Source organism: Letharia lupina (genome assembly GCF_014066315.1).
Source record: "Letharia lupina isolate WasteWater1 chromosome Unknown contig_12, whole genome shotgun sequence".
Lineage (NCBI taxonomy): Eukaryota > Fungi > Ascomycota > Lecanoromycetes > Lecanorales > Parmeliaceae > Letharia > Letharia lupina.
Genome location: NW_023502981.1, coordinates 864,311 through 885,887, shown reverse-complemented (window position 1 = coordinate 885,887; position 21,577 = coordinate 864,311). Strand labels below are relative to the sequence as shown.

General features: G+C 45.8%; 6 protein-coding genes across 6 annotated transcripts; 3 read left to right on the top strand and 3 right to left on the bottom strand.

Annotated features, from left to right (window-relative positions):
- Positions 1-3,427: 3,427 nt before the first annotated feature.
- HO133_001295 (uncharacterized protein) lies at positions 3,428-4,690 on the top strand (the record flags this gene model as incomplete). Its single annotated transcript, XM_037292225.1, has 1 exon — positions 3,428-4,690. One exon carries the CDS (start codon positions 3,428-3,430, stop codon positions 4,688-4,690), a length of 1,263 nt encoding a protein of 420 aa, XP_037151644.1.
- A 1,258-nt stretch (positions 4,691-5,948) lies between these two features.
- On the top strand, positions 5,949-6,723 carry HO133_001294 (uncharacterized protein; the record flags this gene model as incomplete). The annotated part of the gene is made up of 2 exons (XM_037292224.1): positions 5,949-6,092; positions 6,124-6,723. 2 exons carry the CDS (start codon positions 5,949-5,951, stop codon positions 6,721-6,723), a joined length of 744 nt encoding a protein of 247 aa, XP_037151643.1.
- A 320-nt stretch (positions 6,724-7,043) lies between these two features.
- HO133_001293 (uncharacterized protein) lies at positions 7,044-7,699 on the bottom strand (the record flags this gene model as incomplete). The annotated part of the gene is made up of 3 exons (XM_037292223.1): positions 7,044-7,232; positions 7,316-7,575; positions 7,663-7,699. The coding sequence occupies 3 exons, from the start codon at positions 7,697-7,699 to the stop codon at positions 7,044-7,046; spliced, it is 486 nt and encodes a 161-aa protein (XP_037151642.1).
- Positions 7,700-9,612: 1,913 nt separating this feature from the next.
- On the bottom strand, positions 9,613-10,443 carry HO133_001292 (uncharacterized protein; the record flags this gene model as incomplete). The annotated part of the gene is made up of 2 exons (XM_037292222.1): positions 9,613-10,317; positions 10,375-10,443. 2 exons carry the CDS (start codon positions 10,441-10,443, stop codon positions 9,613-9,615), a joined length of 774 nt encoding a protein of 257 aa, XP_037151641.1.
- A 5,199-nt stretch (positions 10,444-15,642) lies between these two features.
- Positions 15,643-16,560, top strand: HO133_001291 (uncharacterized protein; the record flags this gene model as incomplete). Its single annotated transcript, XM_037292221.1, has 1 exon — positions 15,643-16,560. The coding sequence occupies one exon, from the start codon at positions 15,643-15,645 to the stop codon at positions 16,558-16,560; it is 918 nt and encodes a 305-aa protein (XP_037151640.1).
- A 3,992-nt stretch (positions 16,561-20,552) lies between these two features.
- On the bottom strand, positions 20,553-21,306 carry HO133_001290 (uncharacterized protein; the record flags this gene model as incomplete). The annotated part of the gene is made up of 2 exons (XM_037292220.1): positions 20,553-20,566; positions 20,850-21,306. 2 exons carry the CDS (start codon positions 21,304-21,306, stop codon positions 20,553-20,555), a joined length of 471 nt encoding a protein of 156 aa, XP_037151639.1.
- Between the last annotated feature and the right edge of the window lie 271 nt (positions 21,307-21,577).

Below are 21,577 nucleotides of genomic sequence, written 5' to 3'. Positions count from 1 at the left end.
ATATTTACGAAGATCGTGGCAAGAATCAGAAACAAGAAGTCTCAAGCCCGCATTGAACAGCGCGGGATGATGTCTTGCATTGCATGCCGTGGGGTGAAGCTGCGAGCACTGATGTTTAGCTGGTGCCGGACGAATCGGTGCTCGTTTCACGATAGCACCCCCGTTTCGACATTTCCCACCAAGCGGGTTCTTACATGTCCATTCATATCCGATTCGGTACGATCTGGAAAACGGTTGAAGTGAGATGCTCCTCGGCTGTGCAATTACGAAACCTCATTCCTTTTGCATCTGTAAGCGCCGAGGATAGTATCGGATCATACAATCCTGTGAGCGCTGATCTGGTCTAATTTTTGCTGGTACCCGGTCAGGATGACCAACACGCATCCTCAGCTGCCTGATCCTTTTACTGCGCTAAAGGGTTGTTGCCCAGCAAATTGCAGTATGCAATTCTGTAGTTTGTATGCAAGAATGAGATGACTCGTTCTGATATGCAGCAACTCACCATGGTGGCGAAATTCACTAGCTCCAATTAAGCAGGCAATGGTAGCGCCCCAAGCATTTACTCGCCTTTGCTCTTCCCTGCAACCTAAAAAGCAAGTGAAGGTTTCCTCTTTTGCTGTGACGTCTCAAGATCATCCGCCCGTAGCCGGTGAGTTCGAGAACTTCGCTGATGGATGATGGACCGAGCAGTTGCTGTTGTTAGGCTCGTATAGTTGGGTCTACTACTGGCCTCGTATCATCAACTTGGAGCGGAAACGGTCACCACGAGGCGTCCGAGGGTCCCAACTCATTTGTTAGTCTCGGAGGATTACTCTACCACTACTGCATCATCCTGGATGCAGGCAACGAATTTGCTCTCGTACGGGTACAGACTTCTACCCGTGCCTTGTTGCCGTTCTCCCATAGAAGAAAGGGTGGTCTAGCGATGGGGGAGATGCTGGATGAGACGGCTGATTGGTAACTTTGGCACATAGGCGTCACTACAATCTGCATCATGCGGTGAGCAGCACCAGGATAAGAGATCTCTTGACCGGGCGCGAACGGCCGTAGTGGTGAGACCAGTAAACATCTCATGCTCCGCAAGACCGAATCCTCAATGCAAGAGAGGGTGTGCGTTGGATGACGCATCCACGATGATCGTATCGAAGTGAGACTAACAGCGTGGCCGGTTTGAAATAGCGCACATGTTTATTACTCGGGTTCACAGCGCGTTACCGTATGGCATTCCTTCGCGAGGGCGATCAGCGGGAGCTATGAAGCTGGGGGGACTTCGTTGATAGACTTGGACTCGCAGAAGCCTGTTACAGTCGAGACCACGTAGGGTAGTTATGTAGTCGTAGTGTTTTATGCGCGGCCTGCACAATCATACTTATCGATATTGTGGCCCGCTGCAAGCAGTGCTTCGACGTACCGCCGTGGTCCGTGCTCCTTGTCGCAAGATTGACTTCATACGGGGCAAGAGACCGTTTGAGGAAGAGTTATCTTGAGGCGCGGGATAAGCTGAGATATTTTCTGCGGCGGGGTTAGAGAATCTGCAGACTGTTCCTAGTTGTATGTGCGGAAGGATTTTTTTGGAATGTCCTTTCATCAGCCCAGAATGCCTTATTGACTCATGCTTGAGCTAAAATGAAAATGCCGACGCCACCTTGTTCGAATTTCCGTTTGATCCCTGAGGCTGGTGCATGACGGGAGAAGTCTATGCCCACCACTAGCGGCAGAGTACCTAGGCGAGACGTTCACATGGTAGCCAATAGCAGCAGCGTTTCCACGACTCCAGGTGCTTTTAAGGCTGTAGGGAACGGGTAAGTACGTGATTGGCAGATTCTTCGCAGCCTCTCGTTCAAAGGCCGAGGTACCGGTAGCAATGTGATGAAACGAATACGTGATCATAGGTACTACTTGAACACGTTATCGCGCCAGCGTGACCTTTGAACTTTGCCGGCAACATGATGAGACCATGACCTCCGGACATTTGATCCCCCTTCTAACCTACTTCCTGTGATGCTGATTGGTGAGGCTTTCATGGCTGGCGCAGACGGAACAACAGTAGTCAGCAGTTGGACCCCGTACCGCAGATGGGGGGGGGTTGTTAGGGTACCTGCAAGCGAGGCACTTGGAACGAGATGACCTCGCAGGTGATGAGATTTGTTTCGAAGTGATTGACATTATCATCACTACCACTACCACTACCACTACCACTACCGGTATTGTTGTTATTTTGCCCTTGCCTTATCCTTGCCGTAGTCTTCTGCGGGGCGTTGGGCCCTATCTGTCACACGTTCCAGGGTTCCCAACTTTGTTTTTTTAGGGGCCCACCAGCGGCTTATTAGTCTAACCCTTTGCCCTTTTCAAGTCTACCTTATTTATTTGAATCCGAGAGGGCGGCGTGGCCCCACCGAAGCCCACAAATGCAATCCTTCTTCCCACAAAAAGTAAGCTGCATACTTTAAGGTGCATACCTTAGCTTGACCGCTTTGCGTAGCCCCGTTCAGATCTTGATCACCGGGGTTGTGCCTCGCGTGTGCCACTAACGGCCGCCTACTTTTACTGAGGCTAGCAAAATAGCAAGTAGCAAGTAGCAAGTAGCAAGTACCAACGTAAGTAGCGAGTACCTAAGTGAGTAGCGAGTAGCATCTAAGTAGCGGGTAGCAAAATACAGTAATAGTACTCTACCCTACTCTACTCTACTCTACTCTACAGTAGTAAGGTAGGTAGTAAAAAGTGCTCCGACTCGTCCTCCTTTTTCTTTTGCCCATACTAAAAATTGGCTAGACACTGGTTTGAACACCCCCCCTCCCTTTCCACCATTCGTTGTTCAACCCCCTCAATCCTCATCAATCAAAAGATTCGGAATCGTGATGACTGTGCAGCCGCGAGCCTAAAATGGCCTTTCGCATCAATGCAGAATTGGAAGCAGGAATGGACAAGGATCGTCTCCAACCCTTTCGTTGGCGTTGGCTAACCTTCTTCCCAAACCCCTTCAAACAAGAGGATGCATGCCTGCATTCCCGTTGCATGGCAATCTGTCTAAATCACTCTACGGAGTCCTATCCGCTTAAATGGCTTATCCCTTGATCACTCTGCCGTGGGGTCGGCGCATTTCTCATGCCTTGTCCCAATCTGATGCTCCGTATTTGTGTCAGTCTCAGTAATAATATACGGGGCGGCTGTGGCTGTTTCCTTGCCTTCTCTTCCACTCTCTCCCTCTACCTCCGCTTGTCACCTGTCTAGTTCTTCATCTTTCTTTTTCCAAAACACAGTAATGATCATGACCGCCGTCTTTGAAAGACCATACCGATAGCAGAAGGTACCAGATCATGCATGTACCATTGACAGTACATCACTGACCTCCTAAAGTGTCCTTCGGAGTCGCCCTTCCGCCCTTCTTGAAGTATCAACTCGACCCGCTGCAACACTCTCTAGCACCATGGCTTCCACCTTCCCCATGCCTTCCACAGATTACGGCGTCATGCTCCAAGATGTCTCCAATTACCCGTCGAGATCTCAGTTCCTCCGCCGCCTATCGACGCACTCGAGCAGCACGTCAGGCAGCAACAAAAGGGCACCAGCAAGAATCACAAAGCAGAACAGTGCGGGGAACAGTCCACACAATGTGCAGCGTCGGAGGACAACGGCAAACACAGCAAGGACGTATCCACCGCTCTCGCAAAGTAGCCCCTATCAGACACAGGAGCAAAGTTTGAGGAACTACTACAGCTCTCGACAGGCAATGCCAGTGGAGAGGCCCATGAGCTGGCACCCGGGGTCAGAGATGATCAGTACGCCAGCCACACAAGTCCACCTCGGTGAGCCAGGTCTTGGGAATACCATCGCAGGGCTTCAGAACCTGGCAGTCTGTACGCGACCAGCTTCCTCCGTTCAGCAGTCAATTGAGAATGCTTTCGCTGTGGGCTACGGCATTCCCATCAGCAGGCCTCTCACGATGGACGAGCATTCACCTACCGGAATTGAAGATTATGCATCGGCGCCCGACTCCGTTTACAGACCGGAGTCATTGTACCACTCGGAGCCGATATACAATCCTTACTCGTACGATGCGTTCCAGCAACTTCAACATTCTTACATGCCTCAGTCATCAAACCAGGATACGTATCCTCCTGCCAATTATCAAATACCGCAGTGGCCTGAAGCTCAACCATTCTTTGCCCACGATTTCCAAGATTCGCAAACCTCGGCAGGCCTCTGTCAATGGTCCTCAAATCCTGGACAGAGTCTCAACATCAAAGCCGCACCTCAGGTGTCGAAGAGAGCAAACAAAGTGCTATCAGGCATCGGTCTTTACGACGACAAGGTACCCGACTCCGTATCCGGCACCAGCGGCGACCCCAATCGAGATTCAATGGGCAAAGGGCTCAAGCTTGAAGAGACATGGCAGCCACCCAAAGATGAGGACGAAAACGATGACGACGACGACGACGACGACGAGGGGAGCTGCTCGACCGACGAAGCAGAGGAGATGGAAGAGGATCTTCCGATCATGACCTCGGCACCACAACATGCGCAGACGGCTTTCTACCCTCCGTATGGGGACCTGTCGAATCAATCCTTCTTCTTCTCCAATGACGACGATGCGTACACTGGTGATGACCAGTACACCAACTACCTCGCCTTCGGCCAAGCCCAGTCGAAGCCACAGGATCCCGTGACGGGCAACTTTTTATGGTGTTGATGACAGGGATGAGAGGAGGAGTCGGAGGAGGAGAAGGCTGGACCTAGACGTGGCGATCAGGTATCCGCCACACAGATACGAGGCAGAGCTACGAATGTGAGACAAATTAGATCACAGGCATGAAAGGTGGCACACATGAGGCGGATGTGGCATTACGAGCTCGACTTTCTGTACATAGATGCGAAGATACCCCCATGATCCATCCAATTCGGACGGATGATGCTAGTTACATGCATAGGACCCAATATCAATAGATTCACACCATGACAGGTTTGAAACTTTTCAATTTCTTGATCGAGACGTTGGAATTGCTTTCGCTGTACCGTATTGAGCAGTTGCATAAAAGTATATGGGATTTATGCCGCCTTGTTACCAGGTTTCCCCGATCGGACTCACTAGAGTAATCCGAGAGCCTCCTTTCCATCATGCGCTAAGCTGGATCCGGAATAGATCCTCGGTTGTCTGGCCTCTTTCGGTCTCAGGGACGACACGACCGAGACGACATTTCTCTCCAAAGCACTGCTCCAATGGAATCGCTGCCTCAGTGATCCGACATCTCCACCGAACATTCCCTCTTCCGCGCTGATATCGCGACGGGCGATCTGCTGGACGGTCTTTGGGAGGGTGCCGTTGTTGTCGAAAGAGGAAGAGCAAAGCAAGGGTGCGACGAGCGACGAAGGATCCATGGTTGCCACAAACAGCCTGCCATTCTTCCGTCCGGGTGGCTAGTTCGAGGTCTTGCAGGCACCCTTAGGTTACTGTGGCTAGTCTACAGGTTCGAGGTCGGGATCGGGTGCTTCTCTTGCCAATTTGGACAGGTGCGTCGGTAACGGTTTGATGCCTGCGCAATACAACCGAAGGCATTAGAGTCCTTCTCCGAGTATCATGTCTCGGTCAGCCTTTGTCGTTCTCGATGGGAATGAATCCTCCTTGTAATATGACCCCAATGAGGTTTCGAGACTGGGGTCATCTTTAGAAACCAATGCTGGGACGCCGAGTTTAAGATTGCTCTTATTCTTTTATGCAATCCTAAATTTCTCCTGAGTCTTATCGCGCTGTACATCTATCGTGCCCTGTTCCCGCGTTTTGGCTGTCAGAGCTTCGGGGATGATGATGATGATGATGATGATGATGGACGAGCTCTCACTAAAGGCTACAGCCAGGCCACAAAGAGAACCCCACGTGTAGTTCACGTCTTCTGGCAATCACAACAGCGCGTACCATTCTTTCCGGCACCTTTTTTCTTAAATAAAGGCCAATGCCAGAGCGCCTTCAGATCATCTGGACGCCATGGCGGAACCACAGCGAGCTACTGAGTGTTCGAGAGTGGTTTTTTCCTCAACCAGCAAGTAGTGAACAGGCAGATTCAGATTCAAACTCCAGGAAAAAAGCTTGCAATCACGTAGGCATCTCTTGTAATGCATCAATGATAGCTAAATGACGGGTCGAATGCAGGTGTCGGCCTGGAAATTGCGAGGCAATCTCCCGCATGCCGTCGAATCAACCTGTCTCCTCACCGAAGCAGTTTTGATCGACGAAAAGCCTATCGGACAGACGCCGGCGTTCGCAATCAGGGCTTCTTACGTTACAGCAATCTCTCGGTGCGTCTCGCCTTCTTCCCCTCCTCCTGGCTTGCTCCATCCAACCAAACTAACCAAAGCAGCTTCGTGACCGGCCTCCTCGACTCGCAACAGGAATCCAAGTACAAAGTCTCCATGTATACTCAAGCGCAGAAATTCGGCTTGCCTGCTTTGTTCGTCGATATACGGCACGAGGCTACGCATGGAGATATGCCCAATTTGACGAACTTGAGGAGTGCGGCGCAGAGAGCGTTGAAGTGGTTATGGGAGGATTATTGGAGGGGCCTTGAGGAGCAAGCACCAGCGCTACCAGCAAGCAATGGGCCGACCGCGATTCTGCCGGATGAGGCAGGGTACCAAAGGGAGAAGGTGAAAGAAGATGGGGAGGAGCAGCCTGGAGGCTGGCAGAAATGGCAAGGGAGGTGGACCCCGAAGCCCATTGGCACAGTCTGATCAATACACGCCAGCTTGGCAAAGTTCCCGCCAGCCAGCCAACATAACCATTCCGCTGTCTATGAATGCAGCATCACCCATCCACCCTCCATGGCCACGCACATTCGAGTTCGAGGGAGACGGGCCGCCCAGACCCTGCCAGCCCGACGCTCGCCGCACGGTGCACGGTGCACGATCGAGGAAACCTCAACTCCACCGGTAGCAAATCTAGTCTATCCATAGCTCCCCGGGTATCCCAACGACTTTTGCCCGCCATCTCGAATCGTAGCCCCCGAAAGCCGGTCACGCAACCACGCATGCATACGTCTCCGTGTAAAAGCTCACAGTATCTCCTCCTCCACAGCCTTCATCCCATCCTTCCCCCTCTCCTTCTTCTCCAACCCCGCCTTTCCCCCATCCACATCCACATCCACATCCACATCCACATCCACATCCACATCCTCATTCCCCCCTTTCCCCTTCTTCCCCTTCTTCGCCGCAATCTCCGCATTCAACTCATCCCAATCAACCTACGCACGATTAACCGTCAGTCTCTACCCATTCAACCCCCTCCCTTCCCCCAAACCTTATAAAAAAACCCCCCCAAACTCACATTCCTCCCCCTCCCCATCCCCATCCCCATCCCAACCCTCCTCTCCCTCTTCTCCCCCACAGCCTCCGCCCTCCCCTTCCCCCTCTCGACCCGCATCCTCTGCTTCCGCTTCAGCACCTTTTTCCCCTTCGCCTTCGCGACGCGGCCGGGCGCGAGCACGGTGTTGGATCGGGACGGGGGCGGTGCTGGGGTTTTGTGCGGGTTGGGGGTGAGGGTGGGAGGGGGGGCGCGGCGGGAGGCGCGGGAGTGGGGGGATGGTGCTGGGGTGGTTGTTGTTAGGGGTGTTAGGGGGAGGGTGAGGGAATAGGAGAGGGGGGAGGGGGGAGGGGAGAAGGGGGGGGAGGTACCTTTGTTGGAGGTTTTGAGGCGCGCGGTTTTGGCCATGGTTTCGGAGGTGGAGGTGGTGGTTGAATTTGTCGGGGGGGCAAATGGATGCCGAGGGTGATGTTGATGGGGGAAAAGATTTTGACGGTAAAGTGTGATGAGGGTTTTTTTTGGGTTGGGGTTGGAAAGGCGTCGTTCGCTACTGGTCTAAAATACGGAGTATACTCGGCAGATTCGACTATCGATCTCTTTCGTTCTATGATATAAACGATTTTCTCGAAGACTTTTACCGCTTCGATTTTACGTTCTATCGAGAGTCGAGTAAACGGGGTTACGATTATTCTTCATGTTGATGTCCTAGAGCTTGTGATGGATGGGGTGGTGAGAGGGTAATCTAGGTGCTTGGGTTGAAGGGAGTATTGGAAGGAGGATTTCGGTATGTATGTGTTGAGAATGATCTTTATCGATGCAAGTACGTATGATAACGATATACCTAAAAAGATGAGGTCTACCTGTAGCTGACGGTGGGAAACACTGAGTGCCAAGTTACGCTAGGCCCGAACGGAAATGCCAAGCGCAATCCGCAACGTTACGTAACCGAAGGGTGTACAATGATACTTGAGAACCATGGCATGGTACTGCTCAAGATTGACGGTGATGGGCTGTGATTTTTCTACTTTGTGAGGTACTATTTGCTTGAAGGAATGATTTTCTGGTCATTCGGTCATCATCAGCTAGAGGAGGCAAAAGACTCTAGCCACTACCACGGAGCAGAGGGCCATGTAATCGTATTCACTAGGATTTGCAATCTACTAGGATTTGCAATCTCTAAAACTTGATCTTTATAATTTATTATTTCATAACACTACGAGTAAAGGCCTATGAATTAAATTCATATCCATTTTTTATAATTAGGGCTATCGAGTAAATTTAATAAGCGAACTTTTAATAGGCGATATTTAAATTCGCTGCCTTTGAATATCTATAAGATCAAATTTAGAAATTCTTTCTTTATCTATAAGCTTACATTTCGTTCTATAATTTAAAAAAAAATCTCAAAATTTTAATAGAAAACAAAAAAGTTATTCTAAAATCAAATAATGTGTACCTGATTAGGGCTGTCCGGCTGTCGAGCGAACTTTGGTGAGCGACATTTGAATTCCTTGCGCTTTAATAATTATAAGACTAAATTTAGAATTTCTTTTTTTATCTGAAAGCCCACATTTCGTTCTACAATTTAAAAAAAAAATCTCAAAATTTTAATAGAAAAAAAAAAGGTATTCTAAAATCAAATAATGTGTACCTGTTTTTTAATCAGGGCTGTCCGGCTGTCGAGCGGGTAAGCGATATTTTTTTGATGGTTGCGGACGCTAATTTATTTATACGCGATGACTTAGTCGGTCTAACCAAAGAGCGTAGCGAATCCGAATTGATGATTGGCTGCACATACAAATTCAAGGTTTTCAAGCTCAGCCCTACCTTATTCTTTTATATATACTGATAATAAAAAATTCGAAAAAAATTCGAAGAGAATATGAAGATATTTTTATATTTTTAGAATTTTTTAAAATCGAGATAGAAATGATTAATTTATATAATAGCGTAATAAACTTTAACGATTATATCTAAATATACTATTATATAACTTTATCAATTTAAGCCTAATTAATAATAATATTAAAAATCTAATAATCGTTTTTTATATTCTTTTAATCTTTTTTTCTAGTTTTTAATTATATTGTTGTGAAATAGTAAATTATAAGAATTAGATTTTGAAGATTGCAAATCCTAGTAGATTGCAAATCCTAGTGAATACGAGTAATCCAACTCCCAAGGAACACGAGATTTTTTGACCTGCAGCTGCAGCGTGGGCGATTTAAAATCATACTTGCGACCATGATATTGATCGACGTCGTGGGCTCCCGTCACGGTGTTGGTGCTGTGCGCCGTGACGAGAGCAGGCTTGGTTGTCGCTAAGTGGAGGCAGCGAAAGGGTTAATCCACCACCAGGGGACAGAGGGCCAAGGCCCAGTGTACTGATTGCCCCAACCGTTGTAGTACGGATTAACCTGCAAGGGTAGCACGGGCGCCGTTGACTCATACACGCTGCATTGGTATTGTCCGTCCGTCGTGATGATGGTGGTCTCTGTTGCAAACAAACGAATGTCAGATGATGGAGTGTTGATGCGAAGGGAAGACATTGGGGATGTTGTTGTTTGTTGAGGGGTAGCTTGCAAGAAGGCACGGAGAAGAGACGTACGATTTTCGTACCAGAGACACACGATATTCGGGTCCTCAACACCAGTCGGGCTCGTAAAGTTTTTCAAATACACCACCGGGAGTTTAGGATCCCATGTGAAATTCGCCGTGCACCCGGGTGCCGAATAAGGGCAGTTGAAGTAGGGTCTGCACGCCCAGGACGGTGCTGGGTATACCTTTTCCCAGATTGTGGAAAGGGTGGCTTGGCCGCGGTCGCCGAGATTGATTGGGTTGTTCAGTGTCAATGTGATTTGTTGATTTGGGTTGTCGTAGTCAATGCCCCAAACGGAGCATACGGATGTGTAGGGTACGCGTGAGCCATTCTTATATTCCCATTCGTCGTAGGGGTCAAGGTCGCCTTTCCATCCGTCTAGATTCTCGGGTGCGACGTTCATGCAGCCTCCGTTGTCAACCATGGTCTGCGGATATGCTCTTAGTAAGGGAAGATTCGGAGGTGGAAGCCTAAGAGGACTTACCAGCCAGGTGGCTTGGGCTAGACTGGCGAGGAGTGGGAAAGACGACGCAATTGAGATGGTTGCGCGCATGACTGCAATTGGTCAAGCCGGTAGGTATGTGGCGGATTGTTCATCAAAGTTGATTCGGCAGAGACGATGCAAGAGAAAAAAGCTAGGTTTGGGGGTATGCATCCTTTTGAATCTATCTCCGCAAATCCAACCGTCAAAGGCCAGCCTTCGACTATTGCAAGGGGAGTTTCAGATTTCAAAAATCTCGCTTTGTGCTGCTCCAAGAGCGTCAAGGCTTACCGTCATAAAGAGCGAGAAAACCGACGGTGACGGAGAATGCAACGCACATCTCGGCGGCGTTGACTACTTCTCAACCTTGAAACACTGTATTATCGGGCTCGTTGACCCTCTTTACTTGACATGAAACACCTTCCAGAAGCCTAATCACGAGATCTTGCAGAAATGTCCAAATCACACGGAACTTGTGACAAAATACAGAAACTTCAGTCACAATTACGCAACAATGAACAAAGAAGGCAGAAAGAAAGCAAACCAGCTTGTGGTAACATCGGCCTACCCAAGACGCAGTCGTCTAACCGATCCTCCTCCCTTACTGTTTCGGTCAAACGCCGCTGATCTTGTCATCTTCTCTCTCACCTGCTTTGATGGGTTTTGGGCTTGCATGTATGTCCGCAAAGTTCTGCATTCTGGTTGGATACATCTGGTCGCAAGGGCATTGCTGGAATATGATGAAAGCGTTGGTGATCGAGTCGCTGGCATGAAAGGTTGTGGACCTTGTACTCTACCGGCGCGGGAGGATGTTGAGCAGTGATGATGGTTTATTGTGAACTAAGCTAAATCCTTGAGGGAGGTAGGTGGTACCTAAGGTACGTACGCCTAGCACACTGCCCTTGATCCGACCTAGTGCCTTCCGTCGTCATCGGATACTCTGTCGCCATCAGATAATCTCGATTTCTTCTGATCTCAGTAACCTCACGCAGCGAGTCTGAGTAGAGGACCCTTGCCAAGTTCTGTTTGGATGTGTTGATAGATACAAAAAATGGTCAGACTGGCCATGCACACTACCTGCAAGTCACCCAACACTTGCGGATGTAATCTCCTCGATCCACACCTTTACGACAGTATTGTCCCATTGCAGATCAGCAGCTCTTAGCTAGCCCACGTTCATAGACCCGTACAAGAACGAGATCACGATCACTACTGCTACGTCTAAGTCCAAAACAGCGATCTCGATCCACCGCTTTCTACATGGTCGCGGCGTGTGCGAACGCGGTGACATCTTTGCCCAACCGTGATTCTATCTTAGGTTGGGGTCTTGGAATAAAAAGGACCAAGTTCGTGAAGACCTGGACGAGAACCAAATTGAGAGCGAGCCATATCACAGATTCGGTTGTTGTTGAAAGCCGGGCAGTGGACACCTTATACATTGACCCACGGTAGCAGAGAATCCACATGGTATTTCCAGCTATGATTAGCATTAGGCAGTACATCAAAAAGATCGATCGGCAGAACCATTGTTCCTTGAAGAGATCATGATAGGACTGGGTAGGACTGGGTAGGACCGTGAGGAACTGTGTTTGATTGTTTGGATGACACTAGAGGTATCTTTGGCCCGACAGTATGGGCTTTGTCGGCCTAGCAGATAGCAAAAGGCAATAGGCATGATCCTCTAAAGTAAAATCATCATCAACGACCTAAGCAGTAGATTAACCATTCTAGGCATTAAGTTTCCCTTGACTTACAATGCCAAAGGACTGTTGGCAATGGAAGAGACTAACAGCCAAGTCTGCCAAACCAGCAGAAACGGTCGTAGGAGCCCGTTAATCATCACCGTGGCCACAGAGGGTGCCTTGAAAACCCCATGGCCTGGTAAGCCTATATCTAAAAGAGGCTTCCCGACTCCTTTCGCTACTAGGGAGCCTGGATCGAATGTTCAACGATCCTCCATATCTCGGGGACGCCTAAAAGACACCTGATAGAAAACAATATCTTCGTGTTTCTCGCCCGCCTCAACACCTGTTTCAGAAATCAAGGGCGAGTCGAGGACTATGGTATAAACCTCTGCCTCCGAGGCCGTCCGGATCGTGATTTGCCTCCATTTTGCAAGGAGCCAGCGCGTACAGAAGGTAGATCCCCAGCCAGAAGTCCCGGGTAAAGCTCTCTATAAAGATTGGAGATTTGAAAATCTCTGACCGATATGCCGCTGTGCGTCCGGAGAGGCAAGTCACTCCCCGTCAAGGTAGTTCATTGCAGCTTGATTCCTGTTGCGACTGGCTAACCGACCATCGGCGAGCCTCTGCCATATCGACGATGTGCTAAATGATTTCTCGTCTGTGAGATACGCGCGTTGTCGTGTTCCAACACCACCGACCTCTGATTCTCAAAGCATGCTAGGTAGGATGTGTCAAAGGAGAAGTGGCTGCCAGAAGACGTCGTCGTCGACGAAGACGGTGATGGAACCTTTTGTGTGCTCCAAACCACGGGCCCTTTGTTTCCTCTTGCCCGCGGAGAATCGGGCAAGGACTGTCACCATTGCTCTGGAGTATTCCGTACCCTCGAGAGACTTGTCGATGAGCGCATTCAAAAGCTGTACCTGGTTGTCAATGGTCACCATCGTGACATCCAATGGATCGATGGCTAGCCAGGAAGCCAATGCTCCGACAACAAACTGGATTCCGGTGCCATTGGTGGGACAATGATGCTGAAATCCCTGGCGGCCAGATTCGAAGGTGAAGCGGGCAGGGCAACTGTTTTCAAACGCTGCGAAGCGGCTTCCATGAATCTTTCGAAGGTTCTTTGCCACGCCTTACTTGTTAGTAATGTGAAGGCGTGACAAAGAAATGGCAACACCAGTAGATGGCGAGTGTCGGGCTGAATCCATGATCAAGTACAAGTCATAGCCTGATTTTCTGCTCGAACAACTAACGACCAGGACACCCGCCAGACCGCCAGAGGCAGCGCAACAGAGAGCTGTAGTCGTGGGTCAAGGGGACTGTGATGGAGAGTGCGGGGATAGGGTGTGACCTGCCGGAGTTGGTGCGATAGCGATGAGCAAGCACCACACGAAAAAGCGCATTCGCTGTGGAAGGCTCTCGATCGAAGGTGACCGCGTCGAAGCTGAGGTGAACCGTTGCCACCGCGATTCCTTGGCTGGAGTGGCAGCTAGAGGGGCGAGAGGCTTGAGCAAGTCGGTCACGAGACGGTAAAGTATACGCCGATGGCGGCGCAAACCTGCGCAGAGCCTGTGGGCGAGGGAAGGGAAGGGAAGAGTCGAAGATGGAGGAAGGACAAGCGGCGATAGGCGCTTTGTGTGGAAGTCGCACCGCTTGAGGCGCCCTCTCTCGAGCTTCTGCGATTGCTTTGCATAGATAGAAGACATTAGCTATCAACAAGGGCATATACAGCGAATGTGAAAGGGCAATCACTGTACAAGCGACCCTCCACTGGTACTACTCATCGATCCCATAGCGTTTGTATCCTTCATGAAATAGATATAGGCCTCCGCCACTTCGTCTGCTGATCCCGCCTTACCCAGAAACGCACTCTTCGCCACCGTCCCTCTCATCTGATCCCCCTTCTCACCGCAGAGCTCGGTATCAGTGCCCCCCAGACTCACCAGATTCACTCTTGCCGGCTTCATATCCATGGCGAGGTTGCGCGTCAACCCGTACAGGGCACTGGCGTATGCCGCGAAGACGGACCAGTTTCCAAGTGGCTTCTCCCCTACCCGGCCACCGGTCAAGATCAGGAATGAGGTGTAGTCACTCTTGACAAATCTCGGTACCAAGTTTACAATCAGCAGCGGTGTCGGCAACGGAAGTGGCGCCGCCTCAATGAGGTAGGTGAGATCGACCTCGTGGAAAGGTGTCAGGACGGGGGAACCCAATGTGTAAGTTAGATGATGTGGTCGAGAGGATCGGCAGCAGTGGCGTGCGTGAGTGGCTGCTCGAGACAGGACTCGGTGTCGTTTCCGCCGAGTCTGGCAACATGGCCCGTTACTTGACCGTTAGGGAATGCGGACTTGAGTCTCTCAACGGCATTGTTCACCTTGTTTTCACTCGAGGACGCATTGGCGACGAGGACATTCTCGGCGAGGGCTATTATAGCTTTGCGACCGCAGATCCGATGCCTGAGGAGCCGCCGATGATGAGAATCATCTTGTTTCCACAAACACGTGCTTCGAAAGCACCGGCTCTGCTTTTTGATAGTAAAAGTAGTCTTGCGATTGCGAACATCTGATGCTGAAACACGATTCAGGCTTCTGATTTCTTGACAGCTACAGGTTTCGATTCTGTCTCAGGGGAATGGCAGGTGTAAACAGGCATAGTATGTGGTTCTGAGACGTACGATTATACTACTTGCAGCTCGCTGGGTAGTCTGAAGTGAATACCTCACGAATCATCCTTGCTGGTACCGGTCCCGACGAGGACAGCGACTATAGTAGACATCTTACCACACCAACAACGCGTGGGAACATATATCCTTCCATGACTGGAAACCAACCCTGCTGGCTATACTTGTCTTATTGTTGGCAGATATGAATCCCTTCTTCAAAGCTCAGCACGAGGCATGAGGCATCAATGAAAGAGTTTGCAGCCTCTAAGGTGAGGAAGACCATCAAAAATTGCGCGAATGAGGTGCCCGAAGGCAACTCAATGACTTTTGCCTCCGCGATGTGCAATGCAGGGCTCAAATCATGAGCGAAGGCCTTGTTGATCGCCCAGCTCCTCACAAGGTAAGTATGAGGAGGGAAAATAAGAGTGTGGGATGGAGGCTTAATTTATACCCGAGGATTTCTTAGCGTCACGCTAAGATTTCACATCTGCTACCCGGATTCTGTGCTAAGCCTTGGGGTTCGCTTGAAGGAGCCTAGAGGCTAATTGGGTCGGACTTCTGCTGTGGACATCAAGCCACATCGAGGCAAAAAAAGCCTGCACACGCCAAGCAATCCTTCTACCTTTACTAACTGAAATAATACCTTCAATACCCTCTTCACAAGCTAATACTTGCCATGAGAGTTATTGTTTATGCTAGTATCTATATATTTCAGAGCAAAATCTTCTTGAGAGGACCTTTCGTTGGCAAATTGTGTTAGATTTACAGATCTTGAGGGTGTGCAGGGTTTTCTTTCACCCGCGAGCCACCATAGAACGTGTAGCCTACCGTACGACTTTGAGACTTTCCCAATTCTGCAAGAGACATAGATAGCAGCAAGCATTCGATTCAAGCTTCCGCAACCAACGACCTGCCCCATCAGCCATGACGAACCCTCCACCAACCCTCCTGACCCTCCCCGTCGAAATCCGCAGCAGCATTTTCTATCTCGCCCTGCTGAACACACCAGAGGTTTGCGCCCCCGAGCCTCCCTACCGTCATTCTCTCGACCTCTCCCTCCTATCCACGAATCGACAAGTCTACTACGAAACCCGCACCATCCCGCTCGCTCTCCATCATTTCGGCAACCAATACGATCCCCAAGTCAACTTCTTGTCTTCCCTACGCCTCCGTCCATTCCAGATAGCGGCCTTGAAAATCTTAGTTATCGAGTCCCTCTTTCCTGGTCACCTGACACATTTCTTGGCGCTCGGCAATGACAATGGATATCTCTTCGGTGAAGAAGCGCTCGGCCTTGATCTGCTGGTGATATACGCGGAAGATTGGATTGGGAAAGGCGCTCGGCGGTGGCGTTATACCGCTTCTCCAGAAGATGTTCACTATAATCTCCCAATGTCCAGTAGATGGCTGAGGGCCTTGTGTGGATTGAAAGGGTGGAACCGATTGGAGATCGTTTTGGGCACCAGAGATCTGGTGAACGAGTACTGGGACTATGATAGGTTTATGCAGACTTTGTTCGATGATTTCAGATCACGCTTGGGAGATCTTGACGAAGGCTTCACGATATGGCACGAGGGTCGAGATGTACCGAGTGAGAAGATTGTTGTGCTGAGAACAAGAGAGCTCGGGAGATACAAGCAGACTGAATGGTGGAGGGCAGACGTTGGGAGATTGATGGATGGAAGCGAGTGCGTCTTGCGTGGATCTATGGATATAAATGAAGACGATGGAGGAGGAAGGCCAGGTTTTCATGTCCAGGAAAGGTGTGGGGTTCCTGAGAATAGGAAGAATCACTGCACGAGGTGTCAGCCGGGTTGCGGATGCTATACAACCCAGCGGTAAATCGCGGCACCTTCTTTACTTAATAGAGTTCACCGGTTTTGTTGTTCTGGATATCAGGCGTTTGTTATAGCAAAATCCGCGGGTTGTTCCTATTCTCGAAAGAACGGCCTAGTGTTTGCAGAACTACTTTATGCGTATGCTTTTAAACCTCAGTCTATACGGAGGTCGGCACCAAAAGTCCTGGACAGCGCTAAAATACTTGGCACTCTTGGCATTCTTGGCACTTTCTGTATAGTTACATTTATTTAACGATAATGCTTTATATAATTACGTATATACTTATTAGCTCGCTCGGCGGAGTCGTATAATCGTATATCACCTCCCCTACGGTCTTTTCTATACTCGTTATTATCTTTAAAACGTATTATCTCCGCAATATATCTCGATATTCGCTCTATTTACTTTTAAATCCTCTTTTAACTTTTATAAGTAAGCTTATAATTTTAATAATATAGCTATTATCTTTCGACTTTCTTATAAGTTTTTAATATATCTTTTTAAGTAATATAACGTTTTATTTATAGTTAATAAGACTTAGTAAGTATTTAAATTCGAGTCTTATTATTATAATTAATACTTTAAGTATTAAATATATTAATAAAAGATAATTAAGATAGAGAATAATAAGAAGATTTCTATTTATTATATTATATAAATAAGACTTATATATTAGAAGTCTTTATACTCTTTCTTTATTTCTCTACGCTATAATTAATACTTTAATATTATCGCTATTATATATTCTATTAATATCGCTATTATATATATACTTCGCATATATATACTTTATATATATATACTTCGTATATATATACTACGTCGCTATTATATAGAGCACTAATACTCATTAAAATAAAGAATAATAATGCTATCCATGAAATTTGAAAGTATGCCAAGCACTCAGCCCTACCTGGACCCTTATCTTGGCATGTCCAGGACTTTTGATGTCGATCTTCGTACTAAGAAAAATATCAGTAGCGAGATTATAAGATCGCGCTAGATTTATATAGAGATTATATTAAAATAAGACGCGGTCTTATAGTAATCTCGCTATTACTATTATATTATCGCTAGATCTCGCTATTATTAATAAGGCTATTCGTATAATAAAGGCTCTTTATCTTCTCGAGATATATAAGATAAAAAGAAGACTCGCCGTTATCGAAGCTAGGGATTTTTATAGAAAAGAGAACTTTATTAATAGTATTATTTATATAATCTAGTCTAATTCTCTTTACTTCGTCTCGCTAACATCTATAATCGAGCTATACTATATTTATCGCCGACGAACTTCTTTAAGATCTCTTAAATCTCTTATTAATAAATAGGCCTAGTTATTTAGCGTAATATCGCTATCCACTAAGCGAAAATACGCTCTCTTATATTATTCTTCTAATTTATTATACTCGCCTTTAAATCGTAGAATTTAATCTTAATCTTATCGAGTACTTTATAAATATTTAATATATACTTATTAGAATCGTTAGGTTTATCGTAGATATTCTTTATAATATATTCTTTAATTATACTCTTATAGATTTTAAAGCCTTCTTCTTTAAATATATAAATCTATCTTTTTTAATTAGTCTTAGTAAATATATTACTTATTAAGTTAAATTATTAGAGATAAAAGTATAATAATTAATATTAATAATAAAAGACGTAGATATAGAATAACTCGTTATTTAAATTATGAAGGATCTCGTCTATTTTAATAATTAGTAATATATAAAGAGCGTTAAGAAGCCTAACTCGCCTTCGTCTTAGACTTTTATCGCTTTCTTTAATTAATTAATTAGAAATTACTAAATTAAATTAGAAAAGTTCGCTAATTAAGAGTATATCTAATACTTAATAAATTAATAAGATCTAAATTTAACTACTATTTATTCGTTACGAAGCTTTTATTAATTAGCGATCTTTAGTATATATATAGCGACTTCTAATAGACTAAATTATAGCATAGTATTCTTCTTATCGATATAAATCTTAAGAGAATAATATTAGAACTTAATCGAATTTATAATAATTATCTATAGAAGTAAATAGAAATATTAACGTATATAGTACGCCTAAAATTACTTAATCTCCAGCCAATCGCGGTAAATATACTTCTTCTTTAATTCTAGAGTCGTAGTAATAATTATATAAATTAATTTGAGATAATTCTACTCTAAGAATTAATAGTAGAAAGTCTTATAGAGGTACTTAAAGGACTTTTTATAATCGTCGATATATAGCTATCATTTAAGAGTTCTTTCGCTATATTTTCGATAGAGAAAATAATTAATCTATTATTTATCTTTTTTAAGGCCTTAAAAGACTAGTCGAATAGCCTTTTATTTAACTATAGAGTTATTAGTAATTATATAGCGAAAATACTATATATCTCTTTTCCTATATTACTTCTTAAGTTTTCGAAAAAACGCTCTTATAATATTATTATTCTTAATTAATAAGATTATATAGATGTAAAGAATCTATCTATTATACTCGCTGCGAGCTATAACGATAAATAGCTTTTATTTAAAAGCGTTATTATTATAAGTAGTATTTATTAAGATAAAATATTCTCGTCTTTAAAGAAATATTAATTAGATTAATATTATTTTACTCGTTAGCCTAACTATTCTAATTAATAAATATTATAAACTTATATTCTTTCGTAAATACGATATTATAGATTACTTCGCTATCTATATCTCTCTTAGCGATAATATTAATATATCGTATATTCTTCTTCTACTTTAGATCTTTTAAATAACTAGTCTATTACTCTATTCACGATATCTTTATACTTTAAATTTATTAATTAGAGTAAAACTTCTTTTATTTAACTCTAATATTATAATAATATATTAAAATAAGATATTTATCTCTAGTAGCCTTTAAAGTAATTAAATTATTAAATTATTTTATATCTTTTAGAATAGCGTAAATTAAGTAAACTTTAATATTCTTAATAACTACTTTGCTAGCGATATTTATTATAAAAAAGTTAACTTTATATTAATTAATATAGTCTTACTCGTAATTATACTTTTAGTAAGCGTATTTCTTATTAAGATAAAGAGAGATCTTAATAAATAAAAGAATACTACGATTAGATAGGCTATAGATCTTTATTATCTTTAACTTTATTTTATAAAGATTAATATAACGTAGTTACTTATTTCGCTAACTATATATCTTACTAATAATCTTATTCTTATATAAATGATATTATTAATAAGATAATTGAGTATCTTAGATAGTTAGCGACTTATCGAGTTTATTATATATCTAGAAATTATTAATTAGAGGTTAATACGCGTTAAACTACTTAAGTATCTATTTAATAACTATTTTCAGCGTAAAAATAGTCTTATAAGTTGTTGAAGTGTCTATAGATAACTTTAGTATTATTAACGCGACCTTCGAGAATATTATAGGCGCGAGTTTACTACGTTTAATCCCCTTTCGTAACTCTTTCTATTTATTAAGGCTAATAGAGGTCTTTCGCTTGATAAGAGGGTAATAGAAGATAAAGAGGGTATTAAATAATGGCGACGGCGATCTAGACGCGTTAGAGTACGTGTCGTAACTCCACTCAGCATCACTGAGGTTACTCTTATTCTTCTTCTATAGTAAGGCTATATTATCTTTCGAGAGAATCTCTAATAGAGGATGATCTCGATTAATATCTTTAGGGTTACTGTCGTACTAATCTAGCTCCTTCTAAATATCCTCGAAGTCTCCGTATTGCGGGGGCTAGCGAACAACGCGTTTTTAAGAGGTTATAGTAAGCGAGGCGGGGCGGAGTAGTAGACGGGGCGGAGTTATAGATAGTTTTAAAAAATTGGTGGGCGATAGCGAGGTATAAAGAAGAAGAGTGTAATAGGTAAGGAGGGCTGCTAAATTATTATGGGAGGGCTTTATTAATCCGGCGGGTCGGCCTAATCGTTCTCCGGTAATATTATCGTGGGGGTGGGCTGAGGTTTAAAAGCTCCCCTTTATGCGTCTTGAACTGCATCCATGAGTCGACTTTTCTCCTGCATACCAATCGACCATTTCTACAATACGCGTTTACTACACTAGAAGTCTTCATCCTCTTCACCATGACGTCGACGCAGCCCAGCGCAAAGAAGGCCTCCCGCCCTTCCTATCTCACATTCAGTCAGTCCAGCATCGCATCTATACTCTGTCTGACACCGTACGTAAGCTCGACAGCAGCCAGCACAATCCAAACAACGCCAAAGGCAGTAAGACAGACGCTACAAACCCCACAGCGGACAAACCTGCCATCATACATTGCAACACAGCAATGACGACATCCAGCGGGACTACTCGCGCAAGGGTCGTCAATGTCAGGGTGAAAGCACCGTACGTGAAGGTGATACGCACCGAAGGCACAACTGAAGTGGACAAATTGACGGCGGTGGCGTACATTTGCTTGTACATTCGAGGCTGACTGTGAGTTGCATCTGCCGATGGAACGAACATGGACATGGTGTAGTCGACAATGCGCAAGTTGGAAGTCATGTTTCCATCAACCGCGTTGCCGGGTGAGGGCGGGATGGCACCACCATGGGTCGTGGGCGATATGTATGGCATGAGCGAATTCCCGATGCTGTCACACTCACCAACTCGCTCCTGGCCATTAGGCACATCCTGGTCCGAAGGTAGAGCGGACCCCACGTTCAAGATTTGAAGAGGCAAGAAGAGCAAGGTCAGAATCGACGATAGATTTAGTATAGCTGACTGCATTCTGTTAGGATGTCTACAATGAAAGGTAAGGATTTCGAAGACGTCACCTCTATCCAGTTGACCGTGAATGATAGATAGAGTCGAGTAAATCGCTCATGCGCGCCTTTAGGTTCCGATTTGCTCTTCTCAAGGCGCACAGTGGACCCGAGCTCCCTCTACCTGCACTGTCCTTCGCATTCGCTTGTTGACTCACTCAATGTTACGTTTTCCCTTGCTTGTTGCATGACCAACTTCTCTCGTCCCGTCCCAGGATAGCAACTCCGAATAGACT